Source organism: Thunnus albacares, chromosome 2, assembly GCF_914725855.1.
Source record: "Thunnus albacares chromosome 2, fThuAlb1.1, whole genome shotgun sequence".
In the NCBI taxonomy this organism is placed as follows: Eukaryota; Metazoa; Chordata; class Actinopteri; order Scombriformes; family Scombridae; genus Thunnus; species Thunnus albacares.
In genome coordinates, this window is record NC_058107.1 from 15906234 (window position 1) to 15926243 (window position 20010).

Below are 20010 nucleotides of genomic sequence, written 5' to 3' on the forward strand. Positions count from 1 at the left end.
CATGCTTGTCTTTGTCAGAGCCACAGGGTAGCTGCCTGAACACCTCCAGCAGCTAATTATTTTTCAGTATGCTGTTCTGAATTAATATTCAGGTGATGCCACAATTCTGACAAACAGCCAAGTCAAGTGTTGCATATTTTCTGTGCTTACATAATGCAGTTAATTTTCCTTTTGTTTCATTGGAAATAGTTTGGCTGACAGTAGAATATATATGAAGTGCTATGCAGTATATTGCTTTGTTTGGTGGAAAAAAAAGAGCTCTCTCCAGTGCTGCACCTGGCACTAATAATCAGAGTACATTTTATCCTCATCTCAGGAGCAGCCAAAGCCTGAATCAGAGTAATAGTAATAATAAGTTTATTTATATAGCACCTTTGTAGGAGCAGACGTCATAAAGTGCTTAACAACAAAAACAAACAAAAACAATGCAACAGACATTAAACGCAGACATTCAGCTGGAGAGGGCCAGTCCTGGTCCTGTACCCTTACTTGGGCCCTGGCTGTTTCAGAACTAGCAGTCCTCTGTAGTCAGAAGCCATTCGTCATGGTCACTGATTTGCTCTCAGTTTCAGCATGTGAGAAGTCTTTAAGTTTTAATTGAAGTGCAGTCAAAGAAGCAGAAAGCGGCAGCCACAAATGAATCTGTTGTTTTGTCCTTCCTGACAGCCTCCAGAGGAGATCTACTCAGCCGGTGACTCCATTGTGATCAAGTTCCGCTCCGACGATACAATCAACAAAAAAGGATTTCACGTCCGCTACACCAGCACCAAGTTCCAGGACACACTGCACTCACGCAAGTGACCAGCGGGGGCCGGAAGGGGCCGTGCGGGGCAAAGGGGCAAACGGAGGGGCCCCCAGGGGAGGCGCCAGCCTGACGCTCGGAAACCTTCGGCCACCAAGATGAATCAGACACGACAGAACAGCCGCAAGACCACCAACCGCACCTCAGCTCCTAGGGGCTCTAGCTCCCCACACAGACAATGAGGAGTAAAGCCATTCTGCAGTACACCTTGTTTTTACCTTTTTATGGTTAGGATTGGGGTGGGAGGGTGAAGGTCCGCTTTAGGTGGACAGTAGGGGAAAATTTATTGACCCAGTCCCCTCCAGATATTCTTTTGTTTCTTTCTTTTTTTTTTTTTTTTTTTTTAAATGCGCCTCCTAATGAGAGGCACAAAGGAAAACAGTGGATTCTCAGGACCTGTAGGAAGGCAGGCATCAGCTGGACAGATCCCTGCTTTTGTCGGGCCAGCCCACCACATCCAGAGGGAGGAGAGAAAGAGGAGGAGGAGTATGGGAGGGTCTCCTGCACTCCTCAATTATTGCTCTCCTCTCTTCACACTCTCATCCCTTTTGTTCAAGGATTCATATCCGTAAAAGGATTAGAAGGACTTGACTTGAGATTTTGATACTGTATGTCAGTCAATTGCATGTAATTACAAGGAAAGAAGGAAAACTGTACAGTGACAACACCAGCATTTGTAATTGGCATTGTCCTGGCAACCAGTGGCAAGATTCACGTTGTTACCATTAACAAGGAAATTAAGGAAGCAGTTATCTTATTAAAGGACTAATAAATGAAATGTGGTCCATGTCTTCTGGTTGGTAATTGCTTGCCTGATGACTGGCTATTACTGTACCTCCATGTATAAAGTAATGTGTATGATCTTTCAAAGGGAACATGTGCTTTTCTCAGTTCGAACCAGTTAGCACTTTACAGTGAATTGTTCCAAAATCATGAGCTTATGAATTTTTGTGAAATGCAATGCCAGTTCACTTATTTTTAAATGCATTTTATCTCTCTTATTCTTCATTGTTTTTTTTTAATTGCTCCATTTAGTTCCTCAGGCATACTTGAACATTGTGTGTGCCCTGTAACATGGGGTAATAAAGATATGACTTATGTTTCCGTGTTGATTTACAGATGTAAAATAATTTCTCTCTAGAGAAAATGCCTTTTCTTGGTACAATGAAGTATTTCTCAAGAACCAAATGAGCCTGGGTATTTATTGTCATAGTAATTACATATATAATGTAAAGGTGGAAAGGTACTGTTGAACTTCGCCCTATAATTGCCTTCTAATGTATAGCCATTGGTCTATGTTGAATATACTATGTTGCTCACTCATTCCTTTTCTCCATTTATTTCTCACTCAGCAGTATGTTGTTGTGTGAACTTGCAGATGTCTGCTACATGTTTGATGTCTGACCTTTTTTCACAATATTCACTGATAGAAAACCTGTTTTGGTGTCACATTAGTTAGGCCAGTCCTGGCAGTGCATTGAGTGAGTTTAATTTACAAAGCTTTAGTCCTTATAGAGTCCTTGTGTTTGTTGCTGGTACAAACTCAGTACAAGTGAGTAAGAAGAATAATACAGGACCGAGGACTTAAACGGCACATTGGTCTGTGTTTGAAATAAGTTTCAGAAGACTTTTGTGACACACATACACACACAAAAACAAATAGAAATATCACTTATTCATCTCATCTTTGATTCACTATTTATAGATGGATCTTGTCATTTCAGACTGGGAAAACATTTCCATTTCCACCTTGCTAAATATTCATTCCCCCACATGTAACCCTGCTCTCCCTCAATAATTATTCCATTACTGTTCTCTTGTGCTTTTACATAAAAAACGAGGAGCAGAGCAGTGCGGTTGCACAGAAAAACTGCCAGACTGGCACGAAGGTAAATTGGGGCCCTCAGTCTACTTAACCCCACAAGTACTGCAAAATACATGCAGATGGAACAAACTGCAGTCTGGCTGATACACAGTTTGGGTAAACACATAACAAGGATCAGGGCATATTTCACATTCATGAATAAATAATAAAGATTCATAAAAGGTTCAGATACATTAGCTTTTTATATAAATTTATTTTTGCATTCGATTATTGAATTTCACATACTAAACTACTGTGCACATACACGTTTATCAAGAAAATGTGATGAATCATCTAAGTAGATTTAGATTATTCAGCATATTTTGGATATTTATTAATCTGGTGTACATGTACTACACTAACCTTCTTGTAATTGAAATCTTTTCTCATTTAATATACTGTAAAGAGTAAAGAAAGTAAACCCACCCATATATTTAGGTGTGGGGAGATTAACATGAATAAAAACCTTTATACGCAAAGTGCTTTAACATAATACACTTGCCCTGCTATATTTCAGATCCTATTTCTGTATGTACCAGCTGCACATACTTTTTATTTTCACAAGAACTTAACAACTTAACTTGTCAACTTAACAAAAGTGATACTGTAAAAAAACATCTTTACATAAAAAATGTGAATGCACCACTGACATTTAACTATAAAAGTTTGGGCACTGACAATGGAAATGTACTAACAATTGGCAACATGTAATAAATTTAGTACTCCTGCTTCATTTTCATCTTTCTGATTTTACTCAAAATATTTGTTTACATCCTTCTGCTTTTGTTGCTGTCAAGATGAGCAGGAACGCCACTTTATAGACAACCTCCTTACACCGGCATGAAACATTGATGTGCTGCAATTCAACATTAAATCATGAGCCATTTCATATGAATAATTAACGTCAGGAACTGGAGAAGTGTAACGCCGTCTACCGTCTCAGTAATTATGTGACTGTAAGCAAACGGTGACAGGTCTTCATCCTGCTCCATTGCTCTGTTACATAACAATGCAGAAGAAAACCAGTGCTGAGCTTCCACAAGAAAATACCCGAGGCTTTTCTGCACCTGATTTATTTGACATCCACAAGTAACACACACACGAGACAAAAATGTACTGCTCTGGCAGCAATTGAGTCAGTCCCTCTCCCTAACTGTTATTGTGTTATGTGGTTTGACAAATGGCCCTCACCTTCTCTGCGGGGCAGACCGGAGCTGGCGTCGATGGCTGGTTGAGTGGTGCTCTAAATTGTGTGAGAGCAGAGGAGGGAGCAGAGTGGGTTACAGTGAGTGTTTTCAAGTGCGGTGGAGGGCATGTAGAGGGTACACCTGAGGAGCTGGCAAGAGGTCTCTTATTAATTGCTGATGATGACCAAAATAGAGACCTTGAAGCAGTTTGAGATCTGATATAAACATGTGATAGGGTCAGAAAAGAGGATGATAACTTGTGGTGAGTACTGGCATACACAACTTTTCGGAGCAAGTGTGTGTTGGCAGCATCAAAAGTTCAGCTGAGAAAGTGTGCAAGCAGCATACCGAGATGTTTACATCACACGTTACGTTTAACAAAACTGCACAGTATTAAATTTCAGTTGTACAACTTTTAATCCAGCCACAAAATGACATCATAACCTTACAGATGTGGCTCAAAAATCACATTCAGTTAAGAAACATGAAAAAGAAACAAACGTCATGATGTTTCACAAGCTAATAAATGAGTCATGTGAGTCAGTAATGGACGTAAGAGCGCGACACTCTGCCAGTGTTCACATCAGCAGGTCACAGAACAGTCAGTGGCTCTTAGCTACTCGATAACTTACACTCATGAAACTTGTGACTCAGCCAGTGTTTCCCAATGATTACTCAATGCATGTCATCACCACCTCTGGCTGAAGGTGATCAAAAACATACCTCAACTGAGTCAGGTCAACCCACTTTTATGAGTCGTAAAGTAATTTACACTATATTTAAGAAGAGGTACCCTGTGGGTGAGGATTTTTTTTTAAATACTTTACAATCCACTAATGAATACAAGTGGAAAAAATGTGATTTGTGATGAATGAGGGCAACAGCCTCTAATTATGGAGTTGATTCTGACATCTTTGTGCTGTAAAGTACAAGATCAATTTATTGATCTGACGTTCCCCCTGAACATGAAGAAAAATACAGTGCTTACAATTGGTGCCTCATAGTTTTGCGTGCAGAGGAAATCCTCTGCCTGACATCAGTGTGAGTTGACTGACAGCTGCTGTGTTTTTACGTGCTGATCGACTGCCAGGCCAACGCTCCCAGCTTTCCCCCCACCCAGCACAGAGCCGCTCCCACAGCCACAGCTGCCATCACAGCCAGGCTGGCCTTCAGCACGGCTCCGGGGGGTCTGCTGAAGCTGGTGGGGGCCATGCACGCCAGCATGGCCACAGTCACGGTCAGGGTAAACAAAATGGAGACGGCAGTGTTGATGGCCACGATCTGGCCAAACTTGGCGAAAGGCACAATGACACAGAAGAAGAGTGGGACTGTGGAGATCACCGTGGTGACAGCGCTGGACACTATGGCAACGCCCACATGGTTCACTGCCTCCAGAGTCCGCCTCTGCCTCTCGGCCGGAGGCTCCTGTGAACAAAACACAGATTAATGGGACGGGCCGCTCCTCTTTATTCACAAGCCCTCAGGGCCACTTCTCACCAAAATCTTAGTCACTGGCTGTTTTAGGGTGTGTTTAAAAAGTGTTGCTGAATTTACACTCCCATACCGAGCTGCGCCCAGGTGTAGAGGGCATGCTTTCCCCAGCCAGCAGGTATCCCTCCACCAGGTGCAGACAGTAATCCACTGAAGATCCCACCAGAATAGAAAGAGAAATTGCCTCCACCGCTCCCATCTCCCAGCCCAGCCAATACATGAGCGCCACCACCAGACAGATCACTCCTGAATAAAAGCCAGAAAAACTCATGATTACATCCACGATCCCAAAGCGGACCTGAATATTTCATCTTAAAAGTCATTGTGTAGCTTCTGAATGCATCGACTCAAGACTTCCAAACCTGAATATACAATTTAACTTCTTACCTAGAATAGTTATGAGCACTGGCAGCAGCAGAAGAGGATGTGCAGTAAACACAGACACAGCTGCCACACAGATGGCCAGAGACAGCAGCAGACTCCAGAGGGCACTCTCCACACCTACAAACATAACTGAGAGTATTTTACCTGATTTTTAACACACGGCTGCTCTCACTTACTCTTGCCATTTTAATCCCTCTTCAGTTTGCAGAAAAATCCACATGTCATGCAAACGTGCATGCCACCTCTCACTCGCCTATGATTTCCATGAAGATCTGCTTCCAGTGCTCGCAGGTCTGGAAACCTCGTTGCAGAGCTGAAGACTGTGGGAGGGTGGCGAGTTGCTCCTGGATGAATGTCTCCCACTGAAGGAAGTCGGAGTAGGTCTGAAAGGAGGATTTGCCCTTGTATGTAGTCTTAGGAGAGGAGAGAGACAGAGAATTAGGGATCTTATAAAGTGAAAGTGACTGAAATGTGCTGCTCTTTGATGCGGGAACATGAAAAGCTGAGGGATGAAGTGACTTACAGATTCAAAGGCCATAGACAGCCAGCGGACCTTTCCTCCATGCATTCCCACTGCTCCATGAGAGAGCTGGCCCGGGAGCAGGTTAGGTTCAGGGAGAGAGTGACACTCAGGATGGAGCAGAGGCAGAATAGATGATAGTTTATTACCTGAGGGGAACAGAGGAAATCAATTTAATCCTCTACATATGATTGTTTTAATAGAGTTGTACGTATTGTTTGAGCTTCTCCTTGTTCAGGATTTGGTGGTGTGTTGTCTGCTCTTAGTAGTAAAGCACTTTATTTAACTGCAGGTGATTCATTGATTGTTTGGTCTATGCATAAAATGTCAGAAAACTGTGAAATGCCAACCACAGTTTCCCAAACCTCAAGTCAACATGTTCAGATGTCTTGTTTTGTCTGACCTACAGTCCAAAGTTTAAAGATATTCAATTTGCTATTAAAGAGGAACAAGGAAACCAGCAAATAATCACATTTGAGATGTTGGTACCACTACAGTTCTTCCACTTTTGCTTAAAAACAATCAAATCGACTATCAAAATAGTTGCCAATTTATTTTTGGTTTATCAACTAATCAATTAATCCACAAACCCTTTCAGCTCTATAAGGCTTAAGTTGTTTTATTATGCAAAAATAAATGATTTGATGCTGAATGTTGTTTGAGTGGTACCTGAAGGCAGGCACTGCGCTCCTCCTGGCTTCACAAGTTGTCTGTTTGCACTAATGGCTTTACAGATTTTGCAAAGATGTCCCATTTCCTGGAAAATATCAAAGTCTGGATCCAATATGATGTTGCCCTTAGGAGAGATTTAAACATGTCAACCACATGAGAAAATGACTTAACAATCTTGCGTTCTTTCTGTCGGTTGCTAAGGATACATGCATGACCCTCACCATATCTCCAATAACGTGGTTGTCCTTGTGCTCAGTTCGGTTGACTCCCAAGATCCCAAACACGACAAAAACCATCGCCCCGGTGTCGACCAGAGGACGCACTGCTGGGTGGCCACACACATCGCCACTGCATGGGTTGAAGCCAAATGTTTTGGATGATTTCACTTTGGCAGCTGAGGATGGATTTTTGAAAATAGAAGCAGAGAAAAATATCACAACTTAATTTATTTATACAGTGTGAAAATATTTGTATGACTGGAACACTGTGGAAAAATCTTACAGAAGCCTCAGAGAGTGCAAGAAAAAGTGAAACCTCACTGCATTTTGATGAGAGCAACACAAGAGAGAATAAGTGAAATAAAAACAAACATTTTAGCAATGTGACACATGCAGCACTAAAAAAGTTTTCCTAACAGTCTTTAATGGTGCTTTCTGACACTCACCACTGGGAAGAGGAGTGTAAAAGGTTCCCTGCCTGGGACCATCAGGCCCAGAACTGATGCCACAACCAGGCGGGCTGACACACACTCGGCTGGGATGAGGTCTGAGTCGGCGCTGGGCAAAGTACAGTCTCCTATGAGGAGAGCGCAGAGCTGAAATGACGCTAAAACAACATGACAGTCCAGTAAACTTGTGCTATGATTTTGCATTTGTGCGTTCACCTGCTGTGCTGCTGCGGAGATGATGCTACATAAAAGGAAAAGTCTGGAGCCCAGCCGTGACGAGGGTCACATGAGCTGGATGTGATCATCCAGCTGGGGTACGGGTGGTACACATGGGAAACACACACTGTCATTCTGGTGGTGTAATTGCTGCGGGGCTGATTATAAGCCTATTCAGATAAAACAAGATTAGTTTTAAGCTGCTTTAGTGGCTCATATCACAGTTGGGAGACATTACGCTACAACTAATTATAAAAAATCATCCAGTTGACTTTTCTGCTCCCTAACCTGAAATGATGACACCTCTTCTTGCTCTGAGCTGCACAGCTTCCATGGGGAGACAGTGCTGGCATTAGTGGAGAAGCGGTAAAGGGATGCCGAGACTCCGAGGTCCAACTTTGATATGTACACTGTAAGCAAAGAGCCTAAAAAAGCAGCACCATGTAGAAAATTTAAAATAAAGAATTGGGTTTTTAATAACTATGAGCATTTTTTATGTGTTTTACCTGTCTGGTTGGTGCTTGAATTTGGTTTTACTGAGCTCCGAGGAGCAGTGGAGGTTGTGGTGCTTGGGGTCTGCTGATGTGTAGAAAACTTAAACGCTGATGAGGAAGTGTGAGTGTTCAAAGGGTGGGGTTTCTCCATGAACACACCTGCAGGACATGACATGCATTTCAGGTCTTTGTTTTAGGCTACAGTTAAGTGGTGAGTGTCTGTCTGTCACTGATGCAGTCTCACCTGAGCACATGGGGCAGGAGATGCCTTGACCACTGAGGTTGCTCCTCAGAGCCAGCAGAGTCTGGAGGTTTGTGTCCCGGCGAAAAAGTAAGGGGGCGTGAGTGGCTGGCCTCAAGAGACAGCAGCATCCGGCAGATAACAGTAGAACCAGGAGGAAGACACCTGGGCCGGCATGATAAACAATGACAAAGAATGATGGAGTAGACAGAACAGCTGAGGGACAGATCAATTACAGTCACTCCTCAAGAGGGTGAATGAATACTACATGAGGGGTGCCTGCTCTTCTTTTGACAGACTGCATCCCCTCAGGAAGGACAGAAATTACAGTATTTCTTCAATACTTCTTATTTGATCTCGAGGTTGCCCTCGTGTCTAAATCATAGATGAAGAGTTTGGCACACGATATCTGAGAAAACCAAATTATAGAAACTTCACCCCAATCTTTTTTTAGGTGTAATTGAGCTTAGCGGTGTCAAAATCCTACTGAGCTTTCAGAGTTTATATCAAATCTTACCAAGGACAGCTTTTCTTCTCTCCACAGCTGGCTCTGCTACTAAATGCTTCAGGGCCCACTGAAGATTTGTGCTCACCACACCCACATGCTGCTGCCCTGAAGGGGACAGAGGTGTCTCCACTGACAGGGACAGAATGGCTGCATCGCCGTCTGTGTCACAGGAGCCTAGCTCGAGACAAAGAGAGGAGCTTAGTGGGTGTCTGGACAGAAGCATTTTACAGCCTGGACTCATTCCCTTTTCCCATTCTCCTCCCATCATTCAGTCAATGCAAGAGAGATAATAATCTCACCTGGCTCCATCTCCACTGACAGAAGCGCCACATCATCATCCTCATCTGACAAAGGGCCGTGGCTCACTGACAGGCCCGAAAACAACTTCCAACTTTAGAGGGAGGAGGCAGTTTAAGGAGAGATACAGCTGAAGGGATTACCTCTCGCCTGTGGTGTCGCACAGCATGCACAAATAACATCTCACAGAGGAGTAAGGAAATAATGCCTCACCAATTCAACCAGGCATATTTGCGCGGCTCCACACACTGAGTCCAGATACACAGGGCGGCTGGCATCAGGGCGGACACGTAAAGCCAGCAGCAGCTTACAATGAGGGCCATGAATAGGCCGAAGTCATGCACAGCTGGGATCTAAGTGTCAGTTAAATGAAGCACAGTGTAAAGGACCTTGAAACATTCAATTTGTGCTTATCGTGTGAAAATGGCTGTCTGCTGAGAGAGGCACTTCTATTCATCCATAGCAGGGGGAGTCATTTATACTTAACGTTCAGACCCTTTTAACAGTCGGATTTCATTTCTATGATTACCTGAGAGAAAGTGTTGGCAGCGTAGGCAGCCGCTGTAGTGAAGGAGGTGAGGAAAGTGGCTCGGCCAGCTGTTTTAATTGTGTAGATCATACGCTGCTGTGGCTGAAGCAGATGAGAGGCCTGTCTGAAGATGCTGATGAACACAAATACATCATCCACCCCTGAGCACCGGTGAGAAAGAAAATTAAAGAGCTGCCTTATTATTATGATAAGTGTACTGTAAAAGTTGTTTTTTTAGAGGAATAGTTTGACATTATGGGAAATACTTTACACCCATTTGCTTTCTTGCCAAGAGTTAGATGAGAAGATTGATACCACTAAATTACAGGTCGTAACTAGGGGCAATCTCTTGTCTGTATGCTAAATATGAAGCTAACTAGCTAAATAGTTAGCTTATTTGTAAAACTACATCAGATGTAGTTTTACAAGTATTATGTGACTATTTCTTGGCCGGGCACAGTAACTTACTGGAGTCTCCACTGGTTGCCTCATGGTAACGACAAGACTCCAGTAAGTCACTGCCCCCCGCACATAACGCCCTGTAAAATGTCTGAAATGTCTAAAATTGACGGTTTATACTTCCGTTTTTGTACGCATTAGACAGACAAGATACATCGTGTTAATTAGTGAGCTTTGGAGATAATGTTAGGCAGATTTTGTCACCTTTGGACAGAGTCGGGCTAGCTGTTTCCCCCTGTTTTCAGTCTTTATGCTAAGCTAAACTAAATCCTTGTAGTTTCATATTTAACAGAGACATGCAAGTGATACCAATCTTCTCATTTCTGGGCAAGAGAGCGAATGAGCATATTTTCCAAAATGTAGAACTATTCCCTCAATTTAAAAAATTGATGTAGTTATTTCCCTTACCAATACCAATAATAACAAATGCCGCCACTCCATTGAGAATGCCCAGGTACCTCACTCCAAAGACAACATGGTATAAGAAAAGAGCCATCAAGCAACTCAGTCCAATGCTAACCAGGCCGAAGAAAGTCAAAAACACTACAAAGAGATGAGAAAACACCCAGGGGTTATATACACATGCATAGAGGTTACTCTAAAACGGACTTTGACAGCCCAAGAATGAATTTGGATATTTAAATTTGAAATAATCCAAAAGAACAGGTCATACTGTACCAGAGAAGGAGGTCAGAACATAGACCAGTACAGTAATACAGACTCCGCTGATGACAGCCAGCATCATATCATTGTGGAAGGTGTGTCTCACCTCATCATCAAACAGCTCTGTTCCCCCATAAAGCACCTTCACCTGGCTGAGACAAAGGAGGTGGATGTCCAATAACGTTAAATTCCAACTCTCTGCTATAAGAATGTAACAATAAGGCAGCAGAATAAACACCTGAAAGGAAAAATACTGGACAATATTGCATTAATTATACAGAACATTCATTTTCCAAACCTGGTAGATTGTTTGGCCAGGATATCAGCGTACTGAACCACAAAATTTTTGAAGTGAGTTCTCTGCTCATTAGCTCGGTCCTGCAAGGAGTAGTAGGATGGTAGAGGAGCTCCAAAATGGATCTCGCTGCGTAAGAGAGAGGAGGAGAGATGCTCAGGGGACAGACTCTCATCCACGTACCAGTAGAACTGTGGGTGGGTGATGGCGAGACTCAGAGAACCTACAAGGAAATACATACAAGTCAAATCAGCACTGTGAGGTGAACTCGTACAAGTAGTCCTTTTACAAAAACTGCTGGTTTTCTCACCTTGAATATCAGCCAGGTCTGGGCCCATGCCATCATAGTAGATTTTCCCCCCTCGCTCACTGGGGTACAGGTAAGACAGGAGTGAGCTGGGTGGGGAGCAGTAGGATGGTCCCAGTGGCAGATCCCTCAACACCTCCAGAGGCTTCCAGCAGAACTGATGAAACTGCGGGTGCTGCATGAGCAGATGCTCCACATGATGGACGGTCTGCAGACGTTCTGGGGTGAAGATGTTGCGATCACCCTCCCCTTGAGCTACAAACACCAGCTCAATCCTCCACAGAGCCTGGCTCTGCAAGTAGTAGTTAGGAGAAAACCTGCGCCTCCTAATGAGCGACAAAGTGGAATTTTTATCCCGTAATCCCTCCTTTTCCTCCTTTGTTCTGTGATCTGTGTTCTTGTACTTCAGTATTTCCTCCTGACCCATATCAAGTGCTGTCCTTTTATCTCTGCTACCTGCACCTTCCCTCTTATGATCATCTCCTGTTCGGAGAGGGTTGTTTTGAGGAGTGGAGGACCTCATTTCCTCATTACCTGTCCTGTTGAATACTCCCTGTCCACCCAGCCTCTCAAGCAGAAGCCTCTGCAAGGCCTCAGACTCACTGTTATCTAAGTCTCGCCTACGTCTGTCCCAGGACCCCAGCTGAGTTTTTACAGCAATGGTGAGGGCGTCAAAGCGCTCGGCAGAGAAGTGACTATGCACCTCAAAGGCACTGTAGGAGAGGTCTATGTCCAGCGGAGGGCAGTAGAGGAGCATGTAGGCAAACAGGGCGCAAGGTAGCAGGACAACTACCCCTAAAACCACTCCACTGACACAGGGCTGTGTGTACACCCACCCTATTGCCTTCCACACCCCACACACCCCATTGTCCCCAGAGAAATAGCTCCTTCCTAGTGTGTGCGCCACTCCATCCACTTCCTCCTCCTCCTCTTCCTCCCCTCCCCAGCTTGTCTGAAACAGCAGCGGTTCATCCTCCACATCCATGCTGGCACCTGTCAGGGAAACATAACAGCACTTGATCGTCACTCACTTATTGCAGCACCCGTTCTTTCCTCCGGCGGGTGAACCACAAAATAGATGTTTGAACTACCAGCAGTTGACATATCTGACAAGATGAAGGACAAGGTAACTTCCAAATTTGCAGTCAGCAAGCAAGGATGTGAGAATTAAGTCTGTCCTCACACAGCTGTCGACGAAAGGGCATCCATTGGCAGCTCACAGGAGTCGTGGAGGAAATTGAGGAGGGAAGACCTTTTTCTTCCTCAAGGGCTTATAGGAGAAAATGGTTCTGCTTTAAAATGCTGATCACAAGAGCTCGGGGGTGAGACAGGCTAAAAGCTGTGATTTAATTCTTCTCTGTCAGCGTGAGCAAACCATTATCACCCAGGGAGAGTCTGCTGGTGGCTTCCTACATATCAGCAGCCGACGTGGCTTTGTCTGCTATGCAGCAAATTAAATAATCTCACTTGTCTAATTACTGACAAGAAGAGCGAGTGGGATATTAGACAGAGTTCTGGAAGAAGAGAAGGTTTATCTTCTGTGATGGGCAGCCTTTGACTAATAGTGTCAATAGGTGCCACTTTTTTCACATTCCTCTACACACAAGATACTGCAGACAGTTTGCATTCAAGTGGCAGTGAGCCCGCTAACTGCAGCAATTTATCTTTTCTCTTTAGAACAGTGCTTTAAGGTCAGCCAGGTAAGACAGTGAATCTTGATTATGTGTAAAAGATAGCCATGCTCAGCTCTGTAGCTGAAGTGAAAAATCTATCATAATTTTTTTTTTTACAAATTATACTATTTAATCAGTATTTGTAAAAATGATAAGACTCCTTGAGTTAGAAAGCACTGCTTTTCCACTGCATAGTATGGCTCGACTTGCCATTTTTGGTTTTCCACTGGGCAAAAATTGTGGACAGTACCCGGTACCTGATACTTTTTTTGGTATCACCTCTGTCGAGGTTCCAAGTGAGCTGAGCTGATACAAATGATGTCAAAACACTGCAGATCACTGACTGGTTAGAGAGAATTGTCACTCCCTGTAGTGGAGTAGTGGTAATGAATGAATGAGAAGGAGAAAAATAAAACTAAGAGCGTCTGTTTCCACAGTAAATCATTTGTTAAGTGTTTGATGGTGGTTATTTATTTGTGCTTTAGAACGTAACTGCCATGAAACAATCAGGAAATAATGTCTTATTTCTCTCATTCACAGGCTTTGTTCTCTCTACCGCCACTCCTTCACCTTGCTCCTTCTCCTTCCTCGACCACCGCCATGCTGTCTCTCTCTCTCTCGGTTGTGCTCTCAGCTCTGGCTAACCCCTCCAGAACCCATGGTTAGCACTGTTAGCTGCTGCCATGACAGCCACTTCCAGGTTTACATGTGACGTTGGAGGTGAGAGCCATGTGCAGTCTATCCCAACTAGCATTGCAGCTCAAGGGAAGGATCGTGACCAAAACACTTAGGCAGTGTTCCAGGTGAACTAGCCCACAGCCTGAGAAAGGGATTTTTTTGGGACTAACCTGGCTGTCTTCCTGAAGGGGTGCTGCTGGGGTGCATCCCTCATTAGATCCAAATCTTCGAGGATGCCTACCTGGCTGGTCGGAGCAGGACGTTCTGCCAGGCCAGCGTGGGAGACACATGGTTGAGCTCCCCCTGCCACATCAACCTGCTGGAGCAGTGCAGAAGGTGATGCACCACTTCCCCTCACAGCTGAGTGGAGTCAGACAACACCACAGTGGTGGCCTACCTGAACAGACAAGGGGGCATCAGATCCTCGGCCCTGCACAGGATGACGATGTCCATCCTGCCCCAGATGGATCACCACCTCTGCTCCCTTAAGGCCTGTCATATTCCAGGATCCCTCAACGTGGGAGCAGACAGGATGTCCAGGGGTGGCCCACTCGAGGAGTGGAGCCTCTGCCTGGACATAGGCGCAAAGGTCTGGCAATGCTGTGAACGACCAGTGGCCAACCTGTTTGCGAGCAAGGAGAACACCCAGTGCTCCCTTTGATTCTCCCTGAGCGCAACCGATGTCCCCTCCTCCCCCCCCCCGTTGGGGCTAGACGCCCCTGCAGCTCCTCCACAGGGTTTGGACGCAGCACATGTCCATAATAGTCATTGCACCAGAGAGGCTGGGTGCCAGGTGGTTCCCAGACCTGGTCTGAATGGCGGTGGCAAGTCCACGGCCAGTACCAGATCTGCCCACAGCTCTGTGTCAGGCAGGGGGATTTATCCTCTTGCTTTGAATTCTGGGATGACGCCTCATGGTCAGGAGGTTGAGAGGATGAGACTGAGCAGCTTGGGTCTCTTGGCCAGGGTGGTCGCTACAATTCAAAATGCACATGCCCAGTCCACCTCTAGGGCTTACACAACACATTGGTAGGTATTTGCGGACTGGTGCGAGGCCAGGGCCTTCAATCCATGTTCGTGCCCCCAACAGGGTATCCTAGATTTCCTGCAGGGCCTATACGATAATGGTCATGCTGATCCACTTTGGGGTGTTTGCAGCAGCGATTACGGTGGGCCGCGATGGTTTGGACCACTTCACTGCCAGGAGCCATCCACTGGTGAAGTGCTTCCTGTGGGGGGCCTGCAGGCTGCTGCCCCCTACTCGATGCTTTGTTCCTCAATGGGACCTTCAGATGGTGCTGGATGGCCTAACATTAACCTATTGTATTGTTGAGTTATCAAGGACATGTTTTTGTGTTGAGAAATGTTAAAGATATCATTAAAAGTAAACCTTAACACGGTGACAGTGAGGAAAATACTTCCGGGCAGCAGGTCCTCTGGTTAGCCAATTGCAAAGCTTCACATTCTGGATTTCAAATTCAATTTATCCCTGGGGTGCTCTAAAATCTACATTTTTTTTTAAAGTTACATAAAACAACAAAAATAACATAAAAGCTCAGATAACTACACAATGCAAAGACAATGATTCAAACAACATGCAACTACATGGTTTCAGCGATGGCAGCGTCCATGCCTGAAGCCTGAAAAAATCTTTGTAATAACTGACAAACTAAACATTGTATACATTCACTGAACGAAGATTATGAAAATGAAATGCACATTTCTCGCCAGAAATGTTATCCAAACGCATTTTGATGCCAAAACTATTTTGAAATATTGCATTTTCCACTGTGAATAATAGGAATGTCAGCCATTTTGTTTGTTTTGGCAGACAGAAACTTGACAATCATGTGACGTGGATGCAGGCCAATAGAAAAGAATAGCCAAAAAAAAAACAACAACCCAAAAACGCAGGCATCTCACAATTTTAGAGCTGTTATTGTGAAGCTAAAACATTTTGCACTTTGGACCAATATAGCTATTACACATTTTGATGTGAGACTGGGTTGACTAATGTGATTTATTGAACTTGTACTTTTATGAAACAGATAAGAAGGCCTGGTGAGTTGAAAACCAAGAGCTCCACTGTGTCTAATATTCTGTGAGAGAAAGGCCTATTTTGGGAAATTTTAAAAAATCTGCACAACACTTCCTTCGTTACTTACAGTGTCATCTCACTGAACAGACAAGGACATCAGTGTACCTTGTATTGGGAGAGCAGTGCACCAGCATCTGCCCACGCAGTGTGAACATGAACTCCCTGCTGCTTCAGAGGACATGTATATTCATTAAAGGTGTTGAGAAGTTTGCTTTCAAAGTGTAAACTGGTGGAGTTTACAAGTTAGCATTACACAGAGGACAGAACATGTAATCTCAACCAAATCACTTGATTATTTTGGGTTGGTTTTGTATGTCTTCTATTTCTAAAATAAGAGGGAAAAGAAATTGTTCCAATTTTCAGGCTGTGATTTGAAGGTGGTATTATTGGTTATCTGCAACCCTCAGGGGATGTGATTTCAAAATGCAAAAAAAAAGCACTATTATGTTGTTTTCTATGATGCCATAATGCATATTGCAACCCCCCCCCCTTAAGTAATGACCAATTATATCATCAGTTTTCAAGAAATATGTGAGATATAATTGTGCTCTCACATTAAATTAAATGGAATACAGCTGCTAATTTTGGGTAATTAGATTATTGTAATCCTGTTACATTTCATTTCTCCCTCTCCAGTTTTGATTATGGTGCTCTCATCAGGAGGAGATGAGAGGAGGCACACAGACAGGCAAGAAATAGGAAGAGAAAAGTGGAAGGGAAGAAAGAATGGAGCCTGGGGAATGACTGAGTGTGGACGCGCACACACACACACACAGCACAGCAGTCACTCTTCAAACAAACGACCAGCACCTCAGCATCTGTGAAAAGACATCATGCTTTTCTGCTGCTTAAAATTCATGGAGGAAATCTAAATGAGAGGACCATCAGCACATCTCTGCAGCTCCATTTCTGTGTCTGTTTCAACATCAAACAGGCTGATTAGTAGTGCAGATGTCAAAGTCTGACAGTTCGAGGAACTCATTAAAGACTGATAGGCAGACTCAGTGCCTATTAGACATTAAGGCAGGAATGTGTGCTTTATACTAACCCTCCTTTGCTTGCTGTGTACCTTCCAACAGACAGCAAACAGGTACAGTGAAGGAACGATAACTACAGTGATGCACGGCCTCAGGGACACATCCTTTTCTCCCTTCTTGATGAGTCTGACGCGTCTTTGCATCCAAGAACATTGCACCTCATGTACAGTAATTATGAGCGGTGTGCAGCTGCAAAGCACTGCGAGCAGTGCAGAGCCTGGTATAACTAATGTGTTTACAAGCTGCCAGAATTGTTCAACACTGATATTTTTCTGCAAAGATTAGGAGTACACAGTCGATTTAAACCCTGCGCAGGTGTGGATTAAAAATAGAGTGCAATTTGGCATCCTGCATTCTGTATTTATTGGAATAAAAGCTGTCTCCCATATGGTTTAGTCTATACTAAAACTATGTCTTCCTTAACAGTTGAAGTGGTGTTTTTTGTCTGTGATGCAGTTTTAAACAGAATGGTCTGAAATGAACTATATTTGCAGGGTATGAGGTATGAAATACTGCATTAACCACCTGAAAGATGAAACTGCTCTTTGTGTTAAGTGTGGTGTGTGACTGTGTTGGATACCCTTGCCTGCCCTCACGTAAGCCTCCGTTGGGAACTTTTTCTTCAGCTTTTTTCCATTCCTTTTTTTCTAAACGATTGCTGCTCAGGTGGTCAAGCTGTACCTGTCTGTTTGTTAGAAGTACAGCAGCTGTGTTTGATGGTGCAGCACAGAGCTGTACTTGGGCTGTCTCATATGTCAGCAAGTTGCGAGCAAAAAGGAGGGTGAAGCATAAACTCCGGCAGATTTTTCCTGAAACGTGTGTATGTATTTTTTACTTGAACAAAAATGCCGATAAGCTGAGTGTCAGCACTTTTACCCTCTGCTACATCTCTGGATTGTGTCGGGTAGGTGAGCTGTGAGCAATCCCAGCATGCTGCGAGCCTGAACCCTTCACCTATAATCATCTCTCTCAACATCTCTCTCATCCCTCCCTTCGTTCTCCATCCCCTCACTCGCTTTACCCTTTACTTCCCCTCAATCTTGCTGCCTTTTCTCTGCGTCTCTATCCTGTCCACAAAGGTGAGAGATTTGTAACCTTCATTACTGACAGCAGATAAAATACCCCCTCCCACACACACACACACACACCCTGCTCAGTTTATCTCCCCTCCATCTCATCCAATATGCTGCCTCCTGCCCCACACACACTCAGCCTGGTGTAAACTCAGCCATCATACCGCCTCATTTAAAGGGGCATTGATTTCACCACCAGTGCTCTATGAATATATATTCCTTATGCATGAGCGCTCAGCAGTAGGCTATCTTTATTGTGGACGTGCCTCTATTCTTTACACACTGTGAATCCGGAGTCCACGGTTCAACCCAAACTCTCAAGAACCATTTGCACCTAACACAGTGTTCATTTTCTGATTGTCGATGAATTCATGCTCACTCTGAAGAGAGCGCACAGCTCTATGCACGCTGTGTGAAGCATCGTGGGGATGCACTATACAATTTCTCTCACTCTCCTAAATAAAAAAAAAACAGACTGAATAAGCCTAATACAACTCTAGAGGTAATTTCTGTCTGGCAGAATAAAACTAAATCTAAAAACAACAAAATTCAAACACATAACATCAAGCCTCTTTGTCAAAACTTATCTGCTTCAGAGTTACTCTGATGAACAAGGCTTGTATCCCAAGCTGCCTGCAAGCAGACCGGATGAGCTTTTATCGGTTTGTTAAACCATTTTTAGACTCTCTCTTTCATTTTCTACATTATTTGCACACTTGACTGCCTTTACCAATTAGCATTTTAATCTATAAATCTGCCAAAAACAATTATAACAAAATTAACACCTATCAAAGCAAATGTCTGAAACACTGAGGAGTCTTACCTGAGGCTGATGAGATGAGAAATACAGGTGGAGCGTGCAGGCCTACTGGGTCCACTTGTGATGTGGTGAACTTGCGCTCTGCAATTTCATCTCCTCCATGCTCTGGTGTAGGGAAAAAATAATTTACTGCTTTATTATCATAGTTAATAACTCATCAAGTAAGACACTAAGGGAACCCTCACAAGAGAAGTACACAGAAAAATCCTTTCCCCCCTCCCAACACACACACTCTCTGGAAGAATCTCCTAATCTCAGCAGCTAATAATGTGTTGTTTTCCTCCTCTTTTATGCTCCCAGGTCCTTTCTCTCCCGCTCCCTCCCCTCCTCTCTTACCCGGTTGTCCAGGCGACAGAGTCAGGGAGAGACATTTCTTCCCAGAAGCTCCTCTCTCTCTCCCATGGCTTTGTTCAGCCTGCCCTGCTGACTGGCTCACCAGTGGAAGAGAGGCGAGGAGGGGAACACAGCGCTAAACCCTCTGTACTCCACCGGTGGAAGGCTGCAGAGCCAAGAGGGATTGTATGTATGAGTAAAGACATGTCTCGGATTGGTTTTACCCTCATTCAGCTGGTTTAATGAGACCAAACTGATGCAGTTTGTTCTGATGTTGCAGCCAAGCCCCCTCCCATTCTGTCAGAGTTGGTATGGTCTAGTCTAGTCTCAGTTGGTGGGGAGGTGGGGTGTGTTATAAGAGGGTGATCAGAATAACCGGCTACAGTGGGAGACAAAGTGAAATCAATTTAAAGTAATCACCTGCAAGAGGAGTTTATTAGCTTGTGCTTCATTTTCATTTTCAAGCACCAGATGAAATGAAACCGTTCAATTTGGCTCTCTGGTGTAGATCCAATTTTATTGCTGTGTGTACATCACCACTAATACTTAGTGAGGCTTTGTAAATTCAGCACTGATTTGACTTGTCATGTTTGCTTTGTAGTGCCAATAATGCTTCTTTCTGAACTGTAGCATCTCCAGCGGCACCCTCGTTCACTCATATCAAACATTAATGACCAGCACTCTACTCTTACTGCCACATCC

At 44.0% G+C, this 20010-nt stretch overlaps 2 protein-coding genes across 2 annotated transcripts in view; one reads left to right on the plus strand and one right to left on the minus strand.

Moving 5' to 3' along the window:
- Window positions 1-1584, plus strand: part of bmp1a (bone morphogenetic protein 1a) — a 31174-nt gene extending 29590 nt beyond the window's left edge. Inside the window, exon 20 of the mRNA XM_044368557.1 lies at window positions 667-1584. Coding sequence (XP_044224492.1) covers window positions 667-801 — 135 coding nt within the window. The 3' untranslated portion in view covers window positions 802-1584. The remainder of the gene's footprint in view (window positions 1-666) is intronic.
- Window positions 1149-19430, minus strand: disp3 (dispatched RND transporter family member 3). The gene is made up of 22 exons (XM_044368549.1): window positions 19312-19430; window positions 18979-19080; window positions 11600-12589; window positions 11293-11512; window positions 11010-11146; window positions 10740-10874; window positions 9873-10033; window positions 9557-9696; window positions 9346-9437; window positions 9056-9220; window positions 8542-8703; window positions 8310-8456; window positions 8092-8228; window positions 7804-7973; window positions 7585-7715; window positions 7142-7314; window positions 6918-7044; window positions 6252-6397; window positions 5982-6141; window positions 5732-5845; window positions 5418-5590; window positions 1149-5278 (listed from the first exon to the last, which is right to left on the minus strand). The coding sequence occupies exons 3-22, from the start codon at window positions 12579-12581 to the stop codon at window positions 4922-4924; spliced, it is 4029 nt and encodes a 1342-aa protein (XP_044224484.1). The 5' UTR covers window positions 12582-12589; window positions 18979-19080; window positions 19312-19430; the 3' UTR covers window positions 1149-4921.
- Between the last annotated feature and the right edge of the window lie 580 nt (window positions 19431-20010).